Genomic DNA, 15,046 nt, shown 5'->3' with positions numbered 1-15,046 from the left:
CTCCCCTCTCCTCCCCTCTCCCCTCTCCTCCCTTCTCCCCTCTCCTCCTCTCTCCCCTCTCCTCCCTCTCTCCTCTCTCCTCTCTCTCTCTCTCTCTCTCTCTCTCTCTCTCCTCTTTCTCTTTCTCTCTCTTTCTTTTTTTAAGCTGAGGCTTGAACCCAAAGTCTGTTGCTTAGTAGTAACTGCTCTACTCCAGCCTAACATTTGAAGGAAGGGGATGACCTGTTCTGATATTTGCTTGCTGTTGCTGGCGCACTTTCAGAAAGGTTCAGAGGGAAAATTCCCAGCATCTCATGCATCGGCCTAAGAAGAGACTTCGCTCTTTCTCTAAGACCCCAGGGCTGCCAGGTGCCCAGGACGTTGCTATGGAAGGGACGCTCAGCGGTTGCTAGACCAAGAGGAGGCGGGAGCAGGGCAGAGGCGGAGCTGGGCCAGCCCTATGCAAGTGCCGCACGCTCCCAGGAAGTCGCGTGGCGCGAGCGGAAGTGACGTCGCGAGTGTTCGGGGTCCAACGTGCTTCACTTAGGGCGCTTTTCTAGTTGGGAAGTTCTGAAGTGGTTTACCTCGCGAGTAGCAGAGCAGTGTCGGTACTGTCGGCAGGATGGTAAAGCCCAAGTACAAAGGACGGAGCACCATCAACCGCTCGGCGGCCAGCACCAACCCAGGTACGGCGGACCGGGCGGGACCAGGCCGCCGGAGCCTTCGGGGGAAAAAGGCCCGGCCTGTGCGGCCGGCACGGGGTTTGGGCACCTACTCTAAAGTTGAGGGATAAGTCACGCCAGCCTCTAGCAACCGTGAGGCCTCTCAGGCAGAGGTGCAGAGAAAGGCAAGTTAAAAGTGGACTAGAATCCTGGAGTCCTGTCACACGCCTATCATCCCAGTACTTAGAAAGCTAAGGCAGGAGGACCGCGAGTTAGAGGCTACCTGGACTACAGGTCATAAACTCTGAAAACACAAAGTAGGTTGGCCCAAGGGGCCTTTTACCCTTAACCATAACATTCGTGCCACCTTAGCTTTGACCATGTAAGTGATAATTGCTACTAGCATTGGCCCTTGGAATCAGACGAGGCATAGGCAACACTTCAGGTAAATATAACGATATCAATGGAGGTGTTGTTGAGATAGGATAAATCCCCATCTACAGGGTGAACAAAACAGGCTTTCGAGGAGTCCCTCCCACTTTGATTTAGTTACTAAAACTGTGTTTAAATATGGTTTAGGCATAGAGGGGCTTGGTGACACATACCTGTAGTTCCCAACACTGGGAAGGCAGAACAGGCAGATCTCTGTGAATTCGAGGTCAGCCTGGTCTACATAGTGAGACAGTCTCAAACTAGAGGGAAAAAAAATTAAGTATACTCTTGTCTCCATAAAGCTGCAAGGATAGCCGACTTCAGTAGTTCCTTGTAATTTCAATAATTAGATTTTTATTTAGATTTTTAAAAAACGATGACAACCCTTAGAACACCAGGAGAATAGGAGTTCACTCGGACTGTTGTTGCAGGAGGACCAGAGTTCAATTCCCAGCACCCAGTTCAGTCAGCTCTCAACTACCTAGAATTCCAACTCCCAAGAATCTGATACCTCTAGCCTTCAAGGCATCTACCCACGTACATCCGTATAGTTAAAAAAAAAAAAAAAAAAGCCCCCAAGCACACTGCTTATGTAGAGGCACTAAATGAGAATACACACAAAAGTTGCTGCATTACTTTGCTGTCTTTCATAACAGTATTTAGTTATATAATACCGTGCATTTGGAAAATATATGTAGGATTGGTTGGTGATTCGTTTGATGTTGTTTCTAAACAGAGATTAAGTTTATCAACAGCTGGAAAGTGTAGATGGAAGCCTTGAGAATTAGTAGAAAGAGATTCAGGAAAAGGATACATAGCCAGATGTGTGTGGGTGAACTTCTCAGTAGAGCGCTCCCGGGGTTTAGTGTTATTTTTGGTTCTCTTTTAAAATTTAGAGTGGGAAGGGCTGGAGAGATGGCTCAGGGGTTAAGAGTGCTGGCGGCTCTTGCAGAGGACCTGGTGTGATTCCCAGCACCCATGATACTGACAATCATCTGTAATTCCAGTTCCAAGAGATCTGCCACCCCCTTCTGACACTCTGTGTACTTGGTGCACAGATAAGGATATATTTATACATATTGGTACATACATATCTACATATTATACTTATACATAAAATGTAAATAAGTAGAATTATTAAAAATTTAGGACAAGAGGACTAGTTATGAATTTACAAAGAAGGTTTCTAGATATGCTGCTTCTAACCTCAGAAGCTGTGGGTATCATCAGTCCTATAAGCCATGATTTGTGTGGAATTTAACCCAACTTTTAGAAACTATCATCATTCCTTGAAAGTTAAGACAGGTGTTGGCGAATGCCTTTAATCCCAGCACTTGGGAGGCAGAGGCAGGTGGATTTTTGAGTTCGAGGCCAGCCTGGTCTACAGAGTGAGTTCCAGGACAGCCAGGGCTACACAGAGAAACCCTGTCTCGGAAAAAAAAAAAAAAAACACTTTATTTTATATCTGAGTTTTGCCTACATAAAATGTACACTCTATTCACCCCTATAGATGGTTGTATGCCACCTTGCAGGTGCTGGGAACTAAACCCAGGTCCTTTGCAAAAATAGCAAGTTTTCTTAACTGCTAAGCCGTCTCTCTGGCCCAGTCTTTTAATTTATTTTTAGACAGAGACTCAGTGTGTCCCCTCTTATTCACCGTTTGGCCAAGAATGTCGTCGTCGTCGTCTTCTTCTTCTTCTTCTTCTTCTTCTTCTTCTTCTTCTTCTTCTTCTTCTTTTAGATTTATTTTACACACACACACACACACACACACACACACACAGAGTAGCTGTCTTTAGACACACCAGAAGAGGACATTGGATCCCATTATAGATGGTTGTGAGCCACCAGGTGGTTCCTGGATTTGAACTCAGGACTTCTGGAAGAACAGTCACTGCTCTTAACCGCTGAACCATCTCTCCAGCCACTGTCTTCTATCTTCTAATCCTCATTTCTAGTACTGGAATTAATAGCTGTGCCATAATGGCTGGTTTGTACCGAGCTAGGGATCAAACCCAGGGCTTTGGAGTCCTAGGCAAGCGTTCTACCCATTTAACTACATGATTATTGTGGACACAGTAGCATTTAGACAGATTTTTTTAAAAGGTGGGTACTGATTTACGTAACCATTATAGAGTATGATTGAGGATTAAAAATTAAATGGTAGCCAGGCATAGTGGTGCCATCTTTAATCTCAGCACTCAGAAAGCAGGAGCAAGCAAACCTCTGAGTTCCAGGACACAGGACAGCCAGAGTTACATTGTGAGACCCTGTCTTAAAAAAAAAAATGCCCGCCAGGCAGTGGTGGCACATGTCTTTAATCCCAGCACTTGGGAGGCAGAGGCAGGCGGATTTCTGAGTTCGAGGCCAGCCTACTCTACAGAGTGAGTTCCAGGACAGGACAGCCAGGACTATACAGAGAAACCCTGTCTTCAAAAAAAAAAAACAAAAACAAAAACAAAAAATGCCCAATGCACTAAATTCCTCCCACAGTGGCACTTAAAGTTCTTGTCTTCATAACTCCCCCCCACTTTTTCACTTACATATTCCTTTTTTTTTTTTTAGAGAAATAAAAGCACCAGAATTCTGAAAAATCAGTTTCTATAAGGCTGAGTGAGAACCTTCATGTCTGATATTCCAAAGTTTCTCTTGCCACAGATACTTTTTTCATTCTGGTGCAAGGCAAGTTAAATGAGAAGAGTAAGATTCCCACGTGGCAGAATCTTGAGTTATGAGTTGTCTAGATGAATGCCTGAGTGTGCTCTAAAGTCCTCTTGTGGGGCTCTTTCTGCTGCAGCTCAGGATGGTCCTTGAAGTTCTTATTTAAGAAAGGGTTCAGAGCTGTGCATGATGGCATATGCCTCTAACCCCAGCACTCAGGAGGCTGAGGCAAGTGGATCTCTGAGCTTGAAGCCAGCCTGGTCTACATAGTGAGTTCTAGGGCAGCCAGGGCTACACAGAGAAACCTTGTCTTGGAAAACCAAAAAGGAGAGAGATGGAGAACTATGAGGGGGATAGGGTGGGGTCTGGTACTTCACTGCTTTAATTCCTGTACTCAAGATAGAGGCAGGCCGATCTCTGAGTTTAAGGCCAGCTGGAGCTACATAGTGAGACCCTGTCTCAAATATCCCAATAAAAAAGACAGATGGTTTGGAGAGTGCATGCTAACTCCAGGATGATTCTTTGAAGATAGTCCCCTCCCCCCATTTCTTTTTTATTCAGTTTTGCCAATTTTGCAACTATTTTTTAAGATTCAAAAAATTTATGTGTATTTGTGTTTTGTATGCATGTATATGTGTATACCACTGTATGTGCCTGGTGCCTCCCGAAGCAAGAAAAGGATGTTAGATTCCCTGGAATCAGCTGTCACACGAGTACTGGGAACTGAACCCACCTCTTCTGTAAGAACAGCCAGTGCTCTTAACCAGCGCCTATTTTTTGCTTCTTTTTGTTATTGTTGGTTTTGTTTGTTTGTTTTATCCTAGTCTATATGTTTGTTAAACTGAGACCTCTATCAGTGTCCTTTGTAGTTGAGAGTACAGAATGTATCAAATGCTTGTGTTAAAGTTCTGACTGCCAGTTAGCAGCCATATGTGACCACTCACTGTGTCTTAGTAGCAAGGCATAACATAATAGTTCTTTATATGACTGTTGTGTGGCTTGAGATGAGGCCGGTAGAGGGGAGCATGCTGCCAGTGCCAGAATCAAGACTGGTGATGTTAGCATCATGTTGTCAAATACAGTACTTTTGGAAGTTCAGAGGTGGAGCCCAGCTTTGACATAGCACATTGCTCATAGTTATTTATTGGAGCACCGTATGGAGAGAGTAGATAATTCTTTTGTAAGGTTAGCTTAAATGTGGTTGGCACATTTTAAACAATGGCTATATTTAATAGTTACTGGATACCAAAAGGTTTATTGTTTATTTCTAGATCGAGTACAGGGAGCTGGAGGTCAAAATATGAGGGACCGGGGCACAATTCGGCGCCTGAATATGTACAGGCAAAAAGAACGCAGGTGAGCACTGGGTACAGCCAACCTTCCCTTTCCTTCGTGCCCTGGATTTATAACTGAGACCTGTTAAGGCTTCATTCCCACCCCTACTTTCTCCATATAGGAGTAGGATGTTTTCAAATGCCATCTCATAGGAGTGTTGCTGTGGTGATACAGTTAATACAGTTAACTGTAGATGGGGAGTAGATGGTGAAGCAGTGATTGTTTCCTAACACTTCCCAGCAAGTGGCTGTCCTGTTCCTCCTACGCTGATCTCCAGCAGTGCAGTGTCAAATCCCAGCTAGATGCCAGTCAGCCACAAGTACAAAGTGTATAAGACTACTTACGAAAACTGCCAGGAAACTTGGCTTTTAGAGCCAGACTTCAGATCACAGCATTGTGGCACTAGATGCTCATCCCAGCCCGGAGTTATGCTGAGGCAGCCTCCACTCCAGGGACTTGCTGAGAGTGGCATTTTGCTAGCTGGTCTTAATTTGTTTGGTAATTAGATTTGTTTCTTCTGAGAGTTGTGTGTAAAACACAGTCGTCAGTAACCTAGCTGCCTCAGTCGCCTGCTTTGCAGTTTGTTTTAGGATTTTGAGTTCCAGGATAAATCACCCTCGACTTAAAATTCATTTAAACCAGCCTTTAAATAATTACCAAAAAAACTCAAGTATGTGATTTTTTTAAAGAAAACAAACAGTAAGTGGATTTTTAAACATCAGTGTTGTTACTCATCTAGCAGAAATCATTACGTGCTCTGTTGCAAGAGGTTAAACGGCTTTGGGGCAATCTGTTTCAAATGTAGAAGGACTTTTTGTTTACTGAAGTCTGTATTTCATGATCATTTTAAATCCCCCCAAAGTCCTTTTGATGGAAAGCATATCCGTGAGCCAGACTGTGCTCTTGCTGCCTTTCTTCTGTCGTCAACCTAAATCTGTTATTTCCTCAATTTAGGAACAGTCGTGGTAAAGTGATTAAGCCACTGCAGTATCAGTCAACTGTGGCTTCTGGCACAGTGGCACGGGTGGAGCCGAATATTAAATGGTTTGGTAAGTGTCCTCCTGTGTCTCTACTCTACAAAGTGTATGTTGAAACAACCAAAAGAAGATTCTGGTGCAGGAGACTGCCACTGTTTATGAAAAGGGACTGGAGAGTTCCTGGATGGACAAGGAGGTACCGAAAGTGCTGGACTCCTCAGACTGTTCCTTTGGAAGAGAGCTCATTCTTAGCTGGAAGTGAGCACAGAGGCAGTTAGGACTTCCTCATGGAAACATATACAGATCTTGGGCTGTTCATCTCTTTGTTTCTAGTTGGCTGGAGAGATGGCTATACACGAAGTGGCCTTGCGAGTGCTCTGGTCCCTTTACCTAGTGGCAGGGTGGATGTCTTTATTAGTCATTGCAGGAGTGAGAAGAGTTTGTGCAGTCACAGGAGGTTTGGAGATTCTTTGGGAACACTGCTTTCCACTGTAATATTCAGATAGTCACTGTTTGCCTGGTATCTGACCTCTGTGCTAGCTGCAGGTGGCCCCTGCCTGTCACTGTGTCTAATGCCTTTTAATGGGCTGCCCTCTAAGAACCGAAACAGAAAGAGACTCAAAATTCTTTTCAAAGACAGAATAGGGGGAGGTTGGGGAGAGTGCTTGTCTGGGATATGGAAAACCCTAGGATCCATCCTCATCACTGGAAAAGGAAATAAATGTTGATGTGTATGTATGTCACAGAAGACTGGAGGGATTATTTACCATGGAGCTGGGTATTTGGAATCAAGTTGTATATGTGCCTAGAGCAAAGTTATTAAGTCTTTGTCCCTTGATTTCCTAATTTCAAAAATTGGAATAAGAATGGGAGTATCTCAAGATGGTTGTGATGGGGGCACACCTGTAATCCTAACACATGAGAGTTGGAGGCAGGAGATTCAGAGGTTTAAGGCTAGCCTGGATGACATGAAATTCTGTCTCAAAAAAAAAACAAAAAACAAAAAACTTGAGGGACAGTATAGAGGCTCAGTGGTGAAGATAGTTACCCTCAAGCCTCACAGCCTAGGTTCTCTCTCCAGACCCTACAGAGTAGAAGGCGGAAAGGGGATAGCAACTCCTGCAGGCTGTCCTCTGATCTCCACATGTGTCCTGGCTACTTTAGTAGTCCCTTCAAGCCCTCTTAATTCTGAGGTTTGGAGTTCCTTCTCTGTGCAAACTGATCAGCTGTGATTGGCTCAAGGTTTCTTTGCCAGACTGGCAGGAACATTTGTCAAATCTCAGTTCCATTCAGTGATGTTTAATTTTTGGTTTCATCCAGTCAGGAAGCTGGACTCCGAAAACTGTTGAACCCATTATGTGTCTTAGTTGGTGGGTGCATTCCCAGTGTGAGTGCAAGAGAGGCGTGTTCCCCCTTTTTCTCAAGCTTGCAGAGTTCTAAGGAGTGATGAGTGTGCAGGCTCTGGGGTGGGGGTGGGGGCTTGAGAATGACCTGGTGACTTGCCTTCCCCTGTCAGAAGATGAGCACAGAGGCAAAACCAATCTCCATATTAAATGGCATGTTCTCTATCTGTGAAACAGGAAATACTCGTGTGATCAAGCAGGCATCATTACAAAAATTTCAAGAGGAAATGGAGAAAGTTATGAAGGATCCATACAAAGTTGTCATGAAACAAAGCAAATTACCAATGTCTCTTCTGCATGATCGAGTCCAGCCTCATGTAAGACAAAGTACCATGTCAGTGCTGTGGTTTTTAGGGCCGGCTCTGGGCAGATAGCTACTGCTTTAGTTTGTGTTTGGCTTTCGTAAGCAGCATGGAGGGTTTTATGAGCTGTAGGTGCTCTCCTTTGTCACCCTGGCTGTGAATTGAGTTTGACCCAGGAGGTGCAGCACTGTGTGGATCCAAACAAGGCTTTGCAGTGAGACCTGAATTTCCATCTTCACTCAGCCCTCCTCTGTTCTTAGTTATGGTTCTCATGAATCTTAACTTCCTTGCCATAAAGAGCACACTTGCCTCTTTTCATGTTTGGATACAGCTGAAGCACCTGTAAGGGCTGGTCTAATAAGCATGCAACACTTTCCCCAAGGCTAAAGAGGTGATAGCTATTAGTAATATTGCATGTGTGCGTGGATGTGTCTATGTCTGTGTGTGTCTGTGCATGTGTGTGTGCATTTGTGTATTCACACGTATAAGTGGAGGCTAGAGGATAGCCTTGACTGTCATTCTTCAGGCACTATCCACCTTTTCTTTTTTTCCTTTCTGAGGCAGGTTCTTTCACTGGCCTAGAACTTACTAAGTAGGCCAGACTGGATAGGACTGCCTGGGATTGTCAGTGCTAGTTCCATCATCTCTGAGAGATGTAGAGTGGAGGCCGACCTGGAAGGACTTCAGTGTTCTGTGAACTCCTTGGAGGTTTTTTCAGGTTCGGGAAAGGTGCTGTTGGATTGACAGTTGCTGGAGTCATGTACTATGGTAAGGGCTGACTCTGGCCAGAGCAGAAGGAGTTCACACAGAACAAAGAAGTGGCTTAATGTTTGCCTGCACATTTTAAACTTGCATTGAATAATAATTCCCAGAATCCCAGCCAGTGCACATGCTTCAGTGCCAGTCTGAGGAGGGGAGGGAAACATTGACATTCATACAAGGATTAAACAGTTCAAAGAAAAGTGTTTACTTACAGAACAAAAATCAAAAGCCAGGCTGCCTATTGCCTCAGGTTTTGTCAATTATGTTGTGTTTTATGATGGACTTGAAGAATGGCACCTATTAGTGAGTGACTGTTTCCTTTCAGGGAAACAGATGAGTGTAATTCATGAACCACAGACAAGTTGCTCATTTCCCTTGTTCTCTTTGTCTCTTCTCCCTAAAGCCATCTTCTAACCAACTATTGAATCCATTTCTGGGAAGAGCGAGGTTCTATTGTGGATGTATTACTTTGTTGCTTGCTCCGGTTGGTCAGTGCTCAGACAGCTGATGTGTGAAATGAAGGAACCTTCAGTTTCAGGAGTCAGCTTGTGTTTTTTTTTTTTTTTTTTTTTTTTTGGTTTTTTCGAGACAGGGTTTCTCTGTATAGCCCGGGCTGTCCTGGAACTCACTCTGTAGACCAGGCTGGCCTCGAACTCAGAAATCCGCCTGCCTCTGCCTCCCGAGTGCTGGGATTAAAGGCGTGCACCACCACCGCCCGGCTCAGCTTGTGTTTTGATGGGGGAAAATACTCAGAATAATTGGTGGGCTTTCTGTGTTGGCTTTCAAAACTCTTTCTGTTTTAATTGAGTGGCTGTGGCATGGTATGGAGTCTAGTTCTTAAAATGGTTCTGCACAGGGGAATCAAATCAGATAGGTTGTAACTTTTACACATTCAGTTCTGTGTGTTAAATATATTTCTGTAAGAATGGAGTAAAAATAGTGTAACTAACTTTGCATGTGCTCTTTGTGTAGTATTACAGGAAGTAACCTTATTGGTTCAAAACCGTGTGTTTCATAGATTATGAGATTTTTTTTTTAAGGTTTGATTTTTAATGTGTGTGTGTGTGTGTGTGTGTGTTGTGTGTGTGTGTTGTGTCTGTGTGTGTCAGTTCAAGTGCCCTTGGAGACTAGAGGTGTCAGACCCCTGGGTTGGATGTGTTGCAGGCAGTTGTGAGACAGACAAGTCATATGAGTACTGGAGGTTGAACTCAGGAAGAGCAGTATGTGTCCGTGATTGTTGAGCTATCTCTCCAGCCCAGTTATAAGATTTCTGAGGATAATATTTGCTCGTGCTTGATTTGTATAATTGATACGATTGTGTGTCATTTGTCTCCACCCTCCATCTCCTGCATCTCCTCACACCACTGCATCTTTTTGTGTAGTTTTTTTAACATGGCTTCCAGGGATTAAGCTCAGTCTTTATCCACTGAGCCATTTCTCCAGCCCAGTCATACTTAATTTTTACTCATTGACTTCAGAACCCATTGCCACAGAAAATGCAGTTTTCCTTGTGGACAGACATTTCCTCAGTTAGAAGCTAGCAAGAGAATATAAGCTGTGAGCTCAGGGAGTCCAGGCCACCTAAAGACCCTAGGAAGCTGGAGGATCAGGAGCATGAGTGATATTTGGAAGGCATGGGGCTGATCCATCACTCATGAGCTCCCCAGCTGGTGCTTACTCAGGGCCCTGTGCTAAGGGAGCAAGGTGTGTGTTGTGTTTTGTTTTAAAGGAGAGTCTCTGCAGCCTTTAACATTCTGTTACATGGTAGATCCTAACTCCAGCTTTGACTTTTATCTTGCTTCAAGAATTCCTACGCCTGTAGCTCCTTCACAGCGCATCAAGTTCTAGTTAGGATCAGGTTCCTTTTATCACATCTAACCTATTATTTTGGACTTTTGCTAGATGTTTTTCATCTGAAGCGTTTCCATGTGCATTTAATAAAAACGTTACCTAAATTGGGGAAAATGTTATCTGAAACTAAAATGCATCTTATAAAACAAGCAATTCCTTTTAGCCATGAGAGAAATTAATTTCCAAGAAAAAGTTGGCATTTACAGTTGGTTTAAGAAAGAAAAAAACACACAAATTTTGACTGATTGTCCTTGACAAAACCTGTGAATTTGGCGAATTTTATGCACTTGTTTGAAAGCTCCACAAAAGGGTCAGAAAAGATCAGTTAATGTTCATCGTTGTAGTACTGATTACATGTGACTGGAGTCTGTGACAGATGAAGGAAGGAAAGCAGGGTTTGGCAAGTCTCATATGGCTGTTCTTTCTTGGTGTCTGTGTTACCTTTACATTCTTGCAGGGAAGCTCACAGCATTTCAGAATAGAAGAAGCCCTTGTGCAATATAAACACTCATTACAGATGTGAAACCGCACTGGGTCTGTGCTCTGGTGGGTTTTGGTGTGGTTTGAGCTTTGGAAAAAGGAAACTCACATCTTTCCTCAGGTGGTTTTTAGCTTTTGCTTTTGGCTCAAGTGTTTTTCTTTCCCGAGTCTTACCTACACTTCTTTGTTTTTAGAATGCAAAGGTCCACATTCTTGATACTGAAAGTTTTGAAAGTACATTTGGCCCAAAGTCACAGAGAAAGCGGCCAAACTTGTTTGCAAGTGATATGCAGTCCCTTCTAGAAAACGCTGAAATGTCTACTGAGAGCTATGACCAGGGCAAGGACCGTGATTTGGTGATGGAGGACACTGGCGTGAGGTACGCATTTGAGGTTCTCATCTTTGCTGCTGTGCTACAGAGTGTTTCCTCAGCTCTTCCTGATGCTGTAGGGTATAGTGATTGCACACACAGCTAGTTTCTTCATCCTTCAGACTAAAGGCATCAATGCAGTAGAGACCAGACCAAAAATACTTTTACATGGCTTCATCACCACATACCCCTCTTCGTTCCCAAGAAAAAAGAGTAATGTTTCCTTCTTTATGTCAGTGGTGTGCACTGTCATTCGTAAATTTCAGAGGGTAGTTATGTTGGAAATGGACACTTTGGCTTCCTGGGTCTCTAGACCACTGCAGTGTATAGTTGATCTTTTTCTGACACACCAATGATAATATAAAAAATGATATTATAAAATGATAACCTGCATAAAGGTCATGGGGTTTGTTTGTTAAAATTTGTGTTTTATTTTGTGTATGCATATTTGTGGTAGATGAGAGGTCAGAGGCGGTGATTCCCTCCTTCTCCCACATGGGTCCAGGGGACCTGACTCAGGTTGTCAGGTTTGGAGAAAGCATGTTTATTCACTAAGCCATCTTGCCAGCCCTTTGTTTATTTTTTAAATTAGTGCACAGAGTAATGAGTTTCATTATGGCGTTTCATATCTATGCATCCTTTGTGTGGTGAGTTGTTCTATTTTCACTTTGTATTTGTTTGGGAGAGAAAAGACTGTTAGCTTCCTTCATTCTCGTGAGGATCCATAACGTAAAGACTACAAATTGCTGAAAGGGGTTCCCCTGCCCCATCCCTCTTTTGTAAAATATGGTCCCCTGGCTGGCCTGTAACTCACTATGTGTGTAGAGTCACTATGTAGCCTCAAACTCACAGAGATCCTCCTGCCTCTGCTGCCCAAGTGCTTGGTTAAAGGCATGTGCCACTTACAAATAGACCTTTTCTTGGTGGAATTTGATTGTAGTGAGCTTTGCTATGGGATAGTTGTGCTGTCTAGTTTCTCCCTGAAGTCATCAGTGACACTGACTGTTCCTCATCTGTAAGGATTACCGAGAGGCAAGCCAGGCACAGTTAATCTTTGCACCTGGGAGGCAGAGGCAGGTGAATCTCTGAGTTTTAGGCTGCCTGGTCCACAGAGTAAGTTTCAGGAGAGCTGGTGTGGGGAGGGTGGTACACACACCTTTAATCCCAGCACTTAGGAGACAGAGGCAGTTGGCTCCCAGGTCAGCCAGGACTACACAGAGAAACTTGTCAAAAAACAAACCGACAAACAAACAGGATTATTGAGAAGGAAATCATGATGTCAAATCACAATTCCTGCCTACTTTGGATAGGCAGCTGCTGCCACCCTGTCTTTGAGAAAGCTTTAGCTTCTCTTGGATAGTGCTAGAGGACTCCTGTTCTCCCCACATTCCTTTAACAATGTGCAGGCTAGTTTGGCAGTCTCATAGAAACATGTAAACTGGAGACTACAGTGGTGTTATTCTGTTGCCACCTCATCTCAACAGAGAGAAAAGCAGGGCATTTGAGACCAAACAGAAAATTGCAAGCCAGCCATATTAGTGTTAGGAAATTAACTCAGGTCCTCTGGAGGAGCAGTAAGCCCTCTTAACTGTTGAGCCATGACTCCAGCTCCCTACTCCCGAGCCCATTTGTTTTTGATACAGGATCTCACTGTGTGTAACCCCGGTTGGCCTGGAACTCACAGAGCTCTCTGCTTCCATAGAGCAGGAATTAAAGGCGTGCACTGCCACACCCGGCAGTGTCCTTCCTTTTTAAGCCACTCATTGTATCTGTGTACCGCCATGTCAGGTTGATCTGCTGGTGGAGCGCTGATACAGTGACTTTGCAAATTCACTTTGATATACTTCCCTTTGATATGTTTTGTGTTTTTTTTGTTTTATTGTTTTTGTTTTGTTTGTTTGTTTGTTTTTGAGACAAAGTCTTATTGTGTAGCCCTTGTTGGCCTGGAATGTTAACTGTGTAGACTAGGCTAAGTCACAGAGCTCTGTCTACCAGATCTTAGAGCTGGGATTAGAACTACCACTGTTTCCTTTTAATCTTGATAGTGCTTCAGTTGCTCATTTCTGCTCCTTTCTCACTTAGAAATGAAGCTCAAGAAGAGATATATAAAAAGGGGCAGTCGAAAAGAATATGGGGAGAACTCTACAAGGTAAGGCTCATGTGTTCATCGAGGAGCAGGCGCAGTAACTGACAACCGAAGTAATGCTTCACTGCTTTCCTCATCTTCTTTTCCTCCATGAAGGAACTGTGATGTAGTCTTGTGCTTACTGCTGTGCTTTGAAGGAAGAGCACTTGTGTTACATCGCCTGTTAGTCTTCTGTCCACTGCCTCTTAGGATGTGCCCCTGTGGTTAGTGCTGCATGAGAAGTTGTAAGTCCAGCCAGGTGTGGTGGTGCACACCTTTACTTCCGGCACTTGGGAGGCAGAGCCAGGTGGATCTCTGTGAGGTCCAGGACAGCCAGGGCTATAACACAGAGAAACCCTGTCTCAAAAAACCAAAGGGACGCGTGCGGAGATTGTAAGTGACTTAGCCTCACTATCTCATTCTGTAAATGAGAGCACAGGTCTGGGAAGGGATACTACCTTACCCAGCCTGCCTAACTCTGGGGAAGAGAAGAAAGGTTTTGTGTGTATTCCTGAGTGCTGACCTAGTGCTTTTGAACTGACTGTCTGGTGGGGAATAATATAAAAAGCTCTAAGCATGCCATGTGATAAGTCATACTAGGAAACTAGGACCATAAAGGTAAACTAGGCAAGTTTAATTTTCCGTAAAATACACAGACCCATAGATAATACCTGGTGCTTGTGAACCAGATGAGTTTGATCTAAGCTAGCTTTCCTATTGAAATTTGACAAGTTTTGAATATTCTTGAATTGAAGAGCTGATAAGTGGGCATTGAGACTGGATGCCGCTCACTCCCCTTACCAGACTATTTGCAGTTGCTTCAAAACACAGTTTTATTCCATTGGGCCCCCTTAAATGTCCCCCTTCGTTTTGTATGTACTGTAGCCAACCGTTTCTGCCTCTTTGGCTTTGCAGGTGATAGACTCATCAGATGTTGTAGTTCAAGTTCTTGATGCTAGAGATCCAATGGGCACACGTTCCCCTCACATTGAAGCTTACTTGAAAAAGGAAAAACCCTGGAAACACCTCATCTTTGTGCTCAACAAGTGTGACCTTGTTCCAACTTGGGCAACAGTAAGTTTAGCTCATGACCTAAAACCCACTGTGGAGGCCAGCAGGGCAAGCCATTCACCAGCTCATCAGTGCATAGGTTCTGAACAACAGGACATTGACGTGTCACACTCTGAGGATTGTCCTTAATGTCCTTACTGAAAAGAGAGCCGACACGTGCACTGACATGGGCAGAGCCACCTTCCATCTTGTGTCCCCTCAGTGGAGGCAGTTCCAAGTCACTGACTCCTTCCCCATTGTGTTCCATTAATTGCATTTAGTAGTTAGGATAGTTTTTGGAATATTGTTTTGTAGTCAGTTATTAAACAAAAGACAAAGCACTAACTGTCATACTTGAAAAAGCATCTCAAAGAGTTATAGCTGCTGTTTCCCTTAGGCAACACTGTATTTGAAGCCATCCGGTAATTCCATCTCTGATTCTTCTGACTATTGTAAACAAACTGCTATAATTTACCAGCGTGTTTTCTCCTCCCCTTTAGAAGCGATGGGTTGCTGTGCTCTCCCAGGACTACCCAACATTGGCTTTCCACGCGAGTCTCACTAATCCCTTTGGGAAAGGAGCTTTCATTCAGCTTCTGCGGCAGTTTGGGAAGGTAGGGAGGCTGCTCTGCTGGAGTGGTGTGACCATTTACACAG

The 15,046-nt window shown here is 44.0% G+C and overlaps 1 protein-coding gene across 1 annotated transcript in view; it reads left to right on the top strand.

Moving 5' to 3' along the window:
* The first annotated feature begins 484 nt into the window (after positions 1 to 484).
* Positions 485 to 15,046, top strand: part of Gnl2 (G protein nucleolar 2) — a 26,192-nt gene continuing 11,630 nt past the window's right edge. The window contains exons 1-8 of the mRNA XM_028790124.1: positions 485 to 665; positions 5,006 to 5,090; positions 6,024 to 6,118; positions 7,627 to 7,766; positions 11,039 to 11,223; positions 13,297 to 13,363; positions 14,255 to 14,413; positions 14,890 to 15,003. Of these exons, the coding sequence (XP_028645957.1) occupies positions 602 to 665; positions 5,006 to 5,090; positions 6,024 to 6,118; positions 7,627 to 7,766; positions 11,039 to 11,223; positions 13,297 to 13,363; positions 14,255 to 14,413; positions 14,890 to 15,003 (909 nt within the window). The 5' untranslated portion in view covers positions 485 to 601. The remainder of the gene's footprint in view (positions 666 to 5,005; positions 5,091 to 6,023; positions 6,119 to 7,626; positions 7,767 to 11,038; positions 11,224 to 13,296; positions 13,364 to 14,254; positions 14,414 to 14,889; positions 15,004 to 15,046) is intronic.

Source organism: Grammomys surdaster, unplaced genomic scaffold (assembly GCF_004785775.1).
Source record: "Grammomys surdaster isolate TR1022 unplaced genomic scaffold, NIH_TR_1.0 125863, whole genome shotgun sequence".
Taxonomy (NCBI): Eukaryota; Metazoa; Chordata; class Mammalia; order Rodentia; family Muridae; genus Grammomys; species Grammomys surdaster.
Note: the sequence above shows the minus strand (reverse complement) of the source record. Positions and strands in the feature narration are given on the sequence as shown.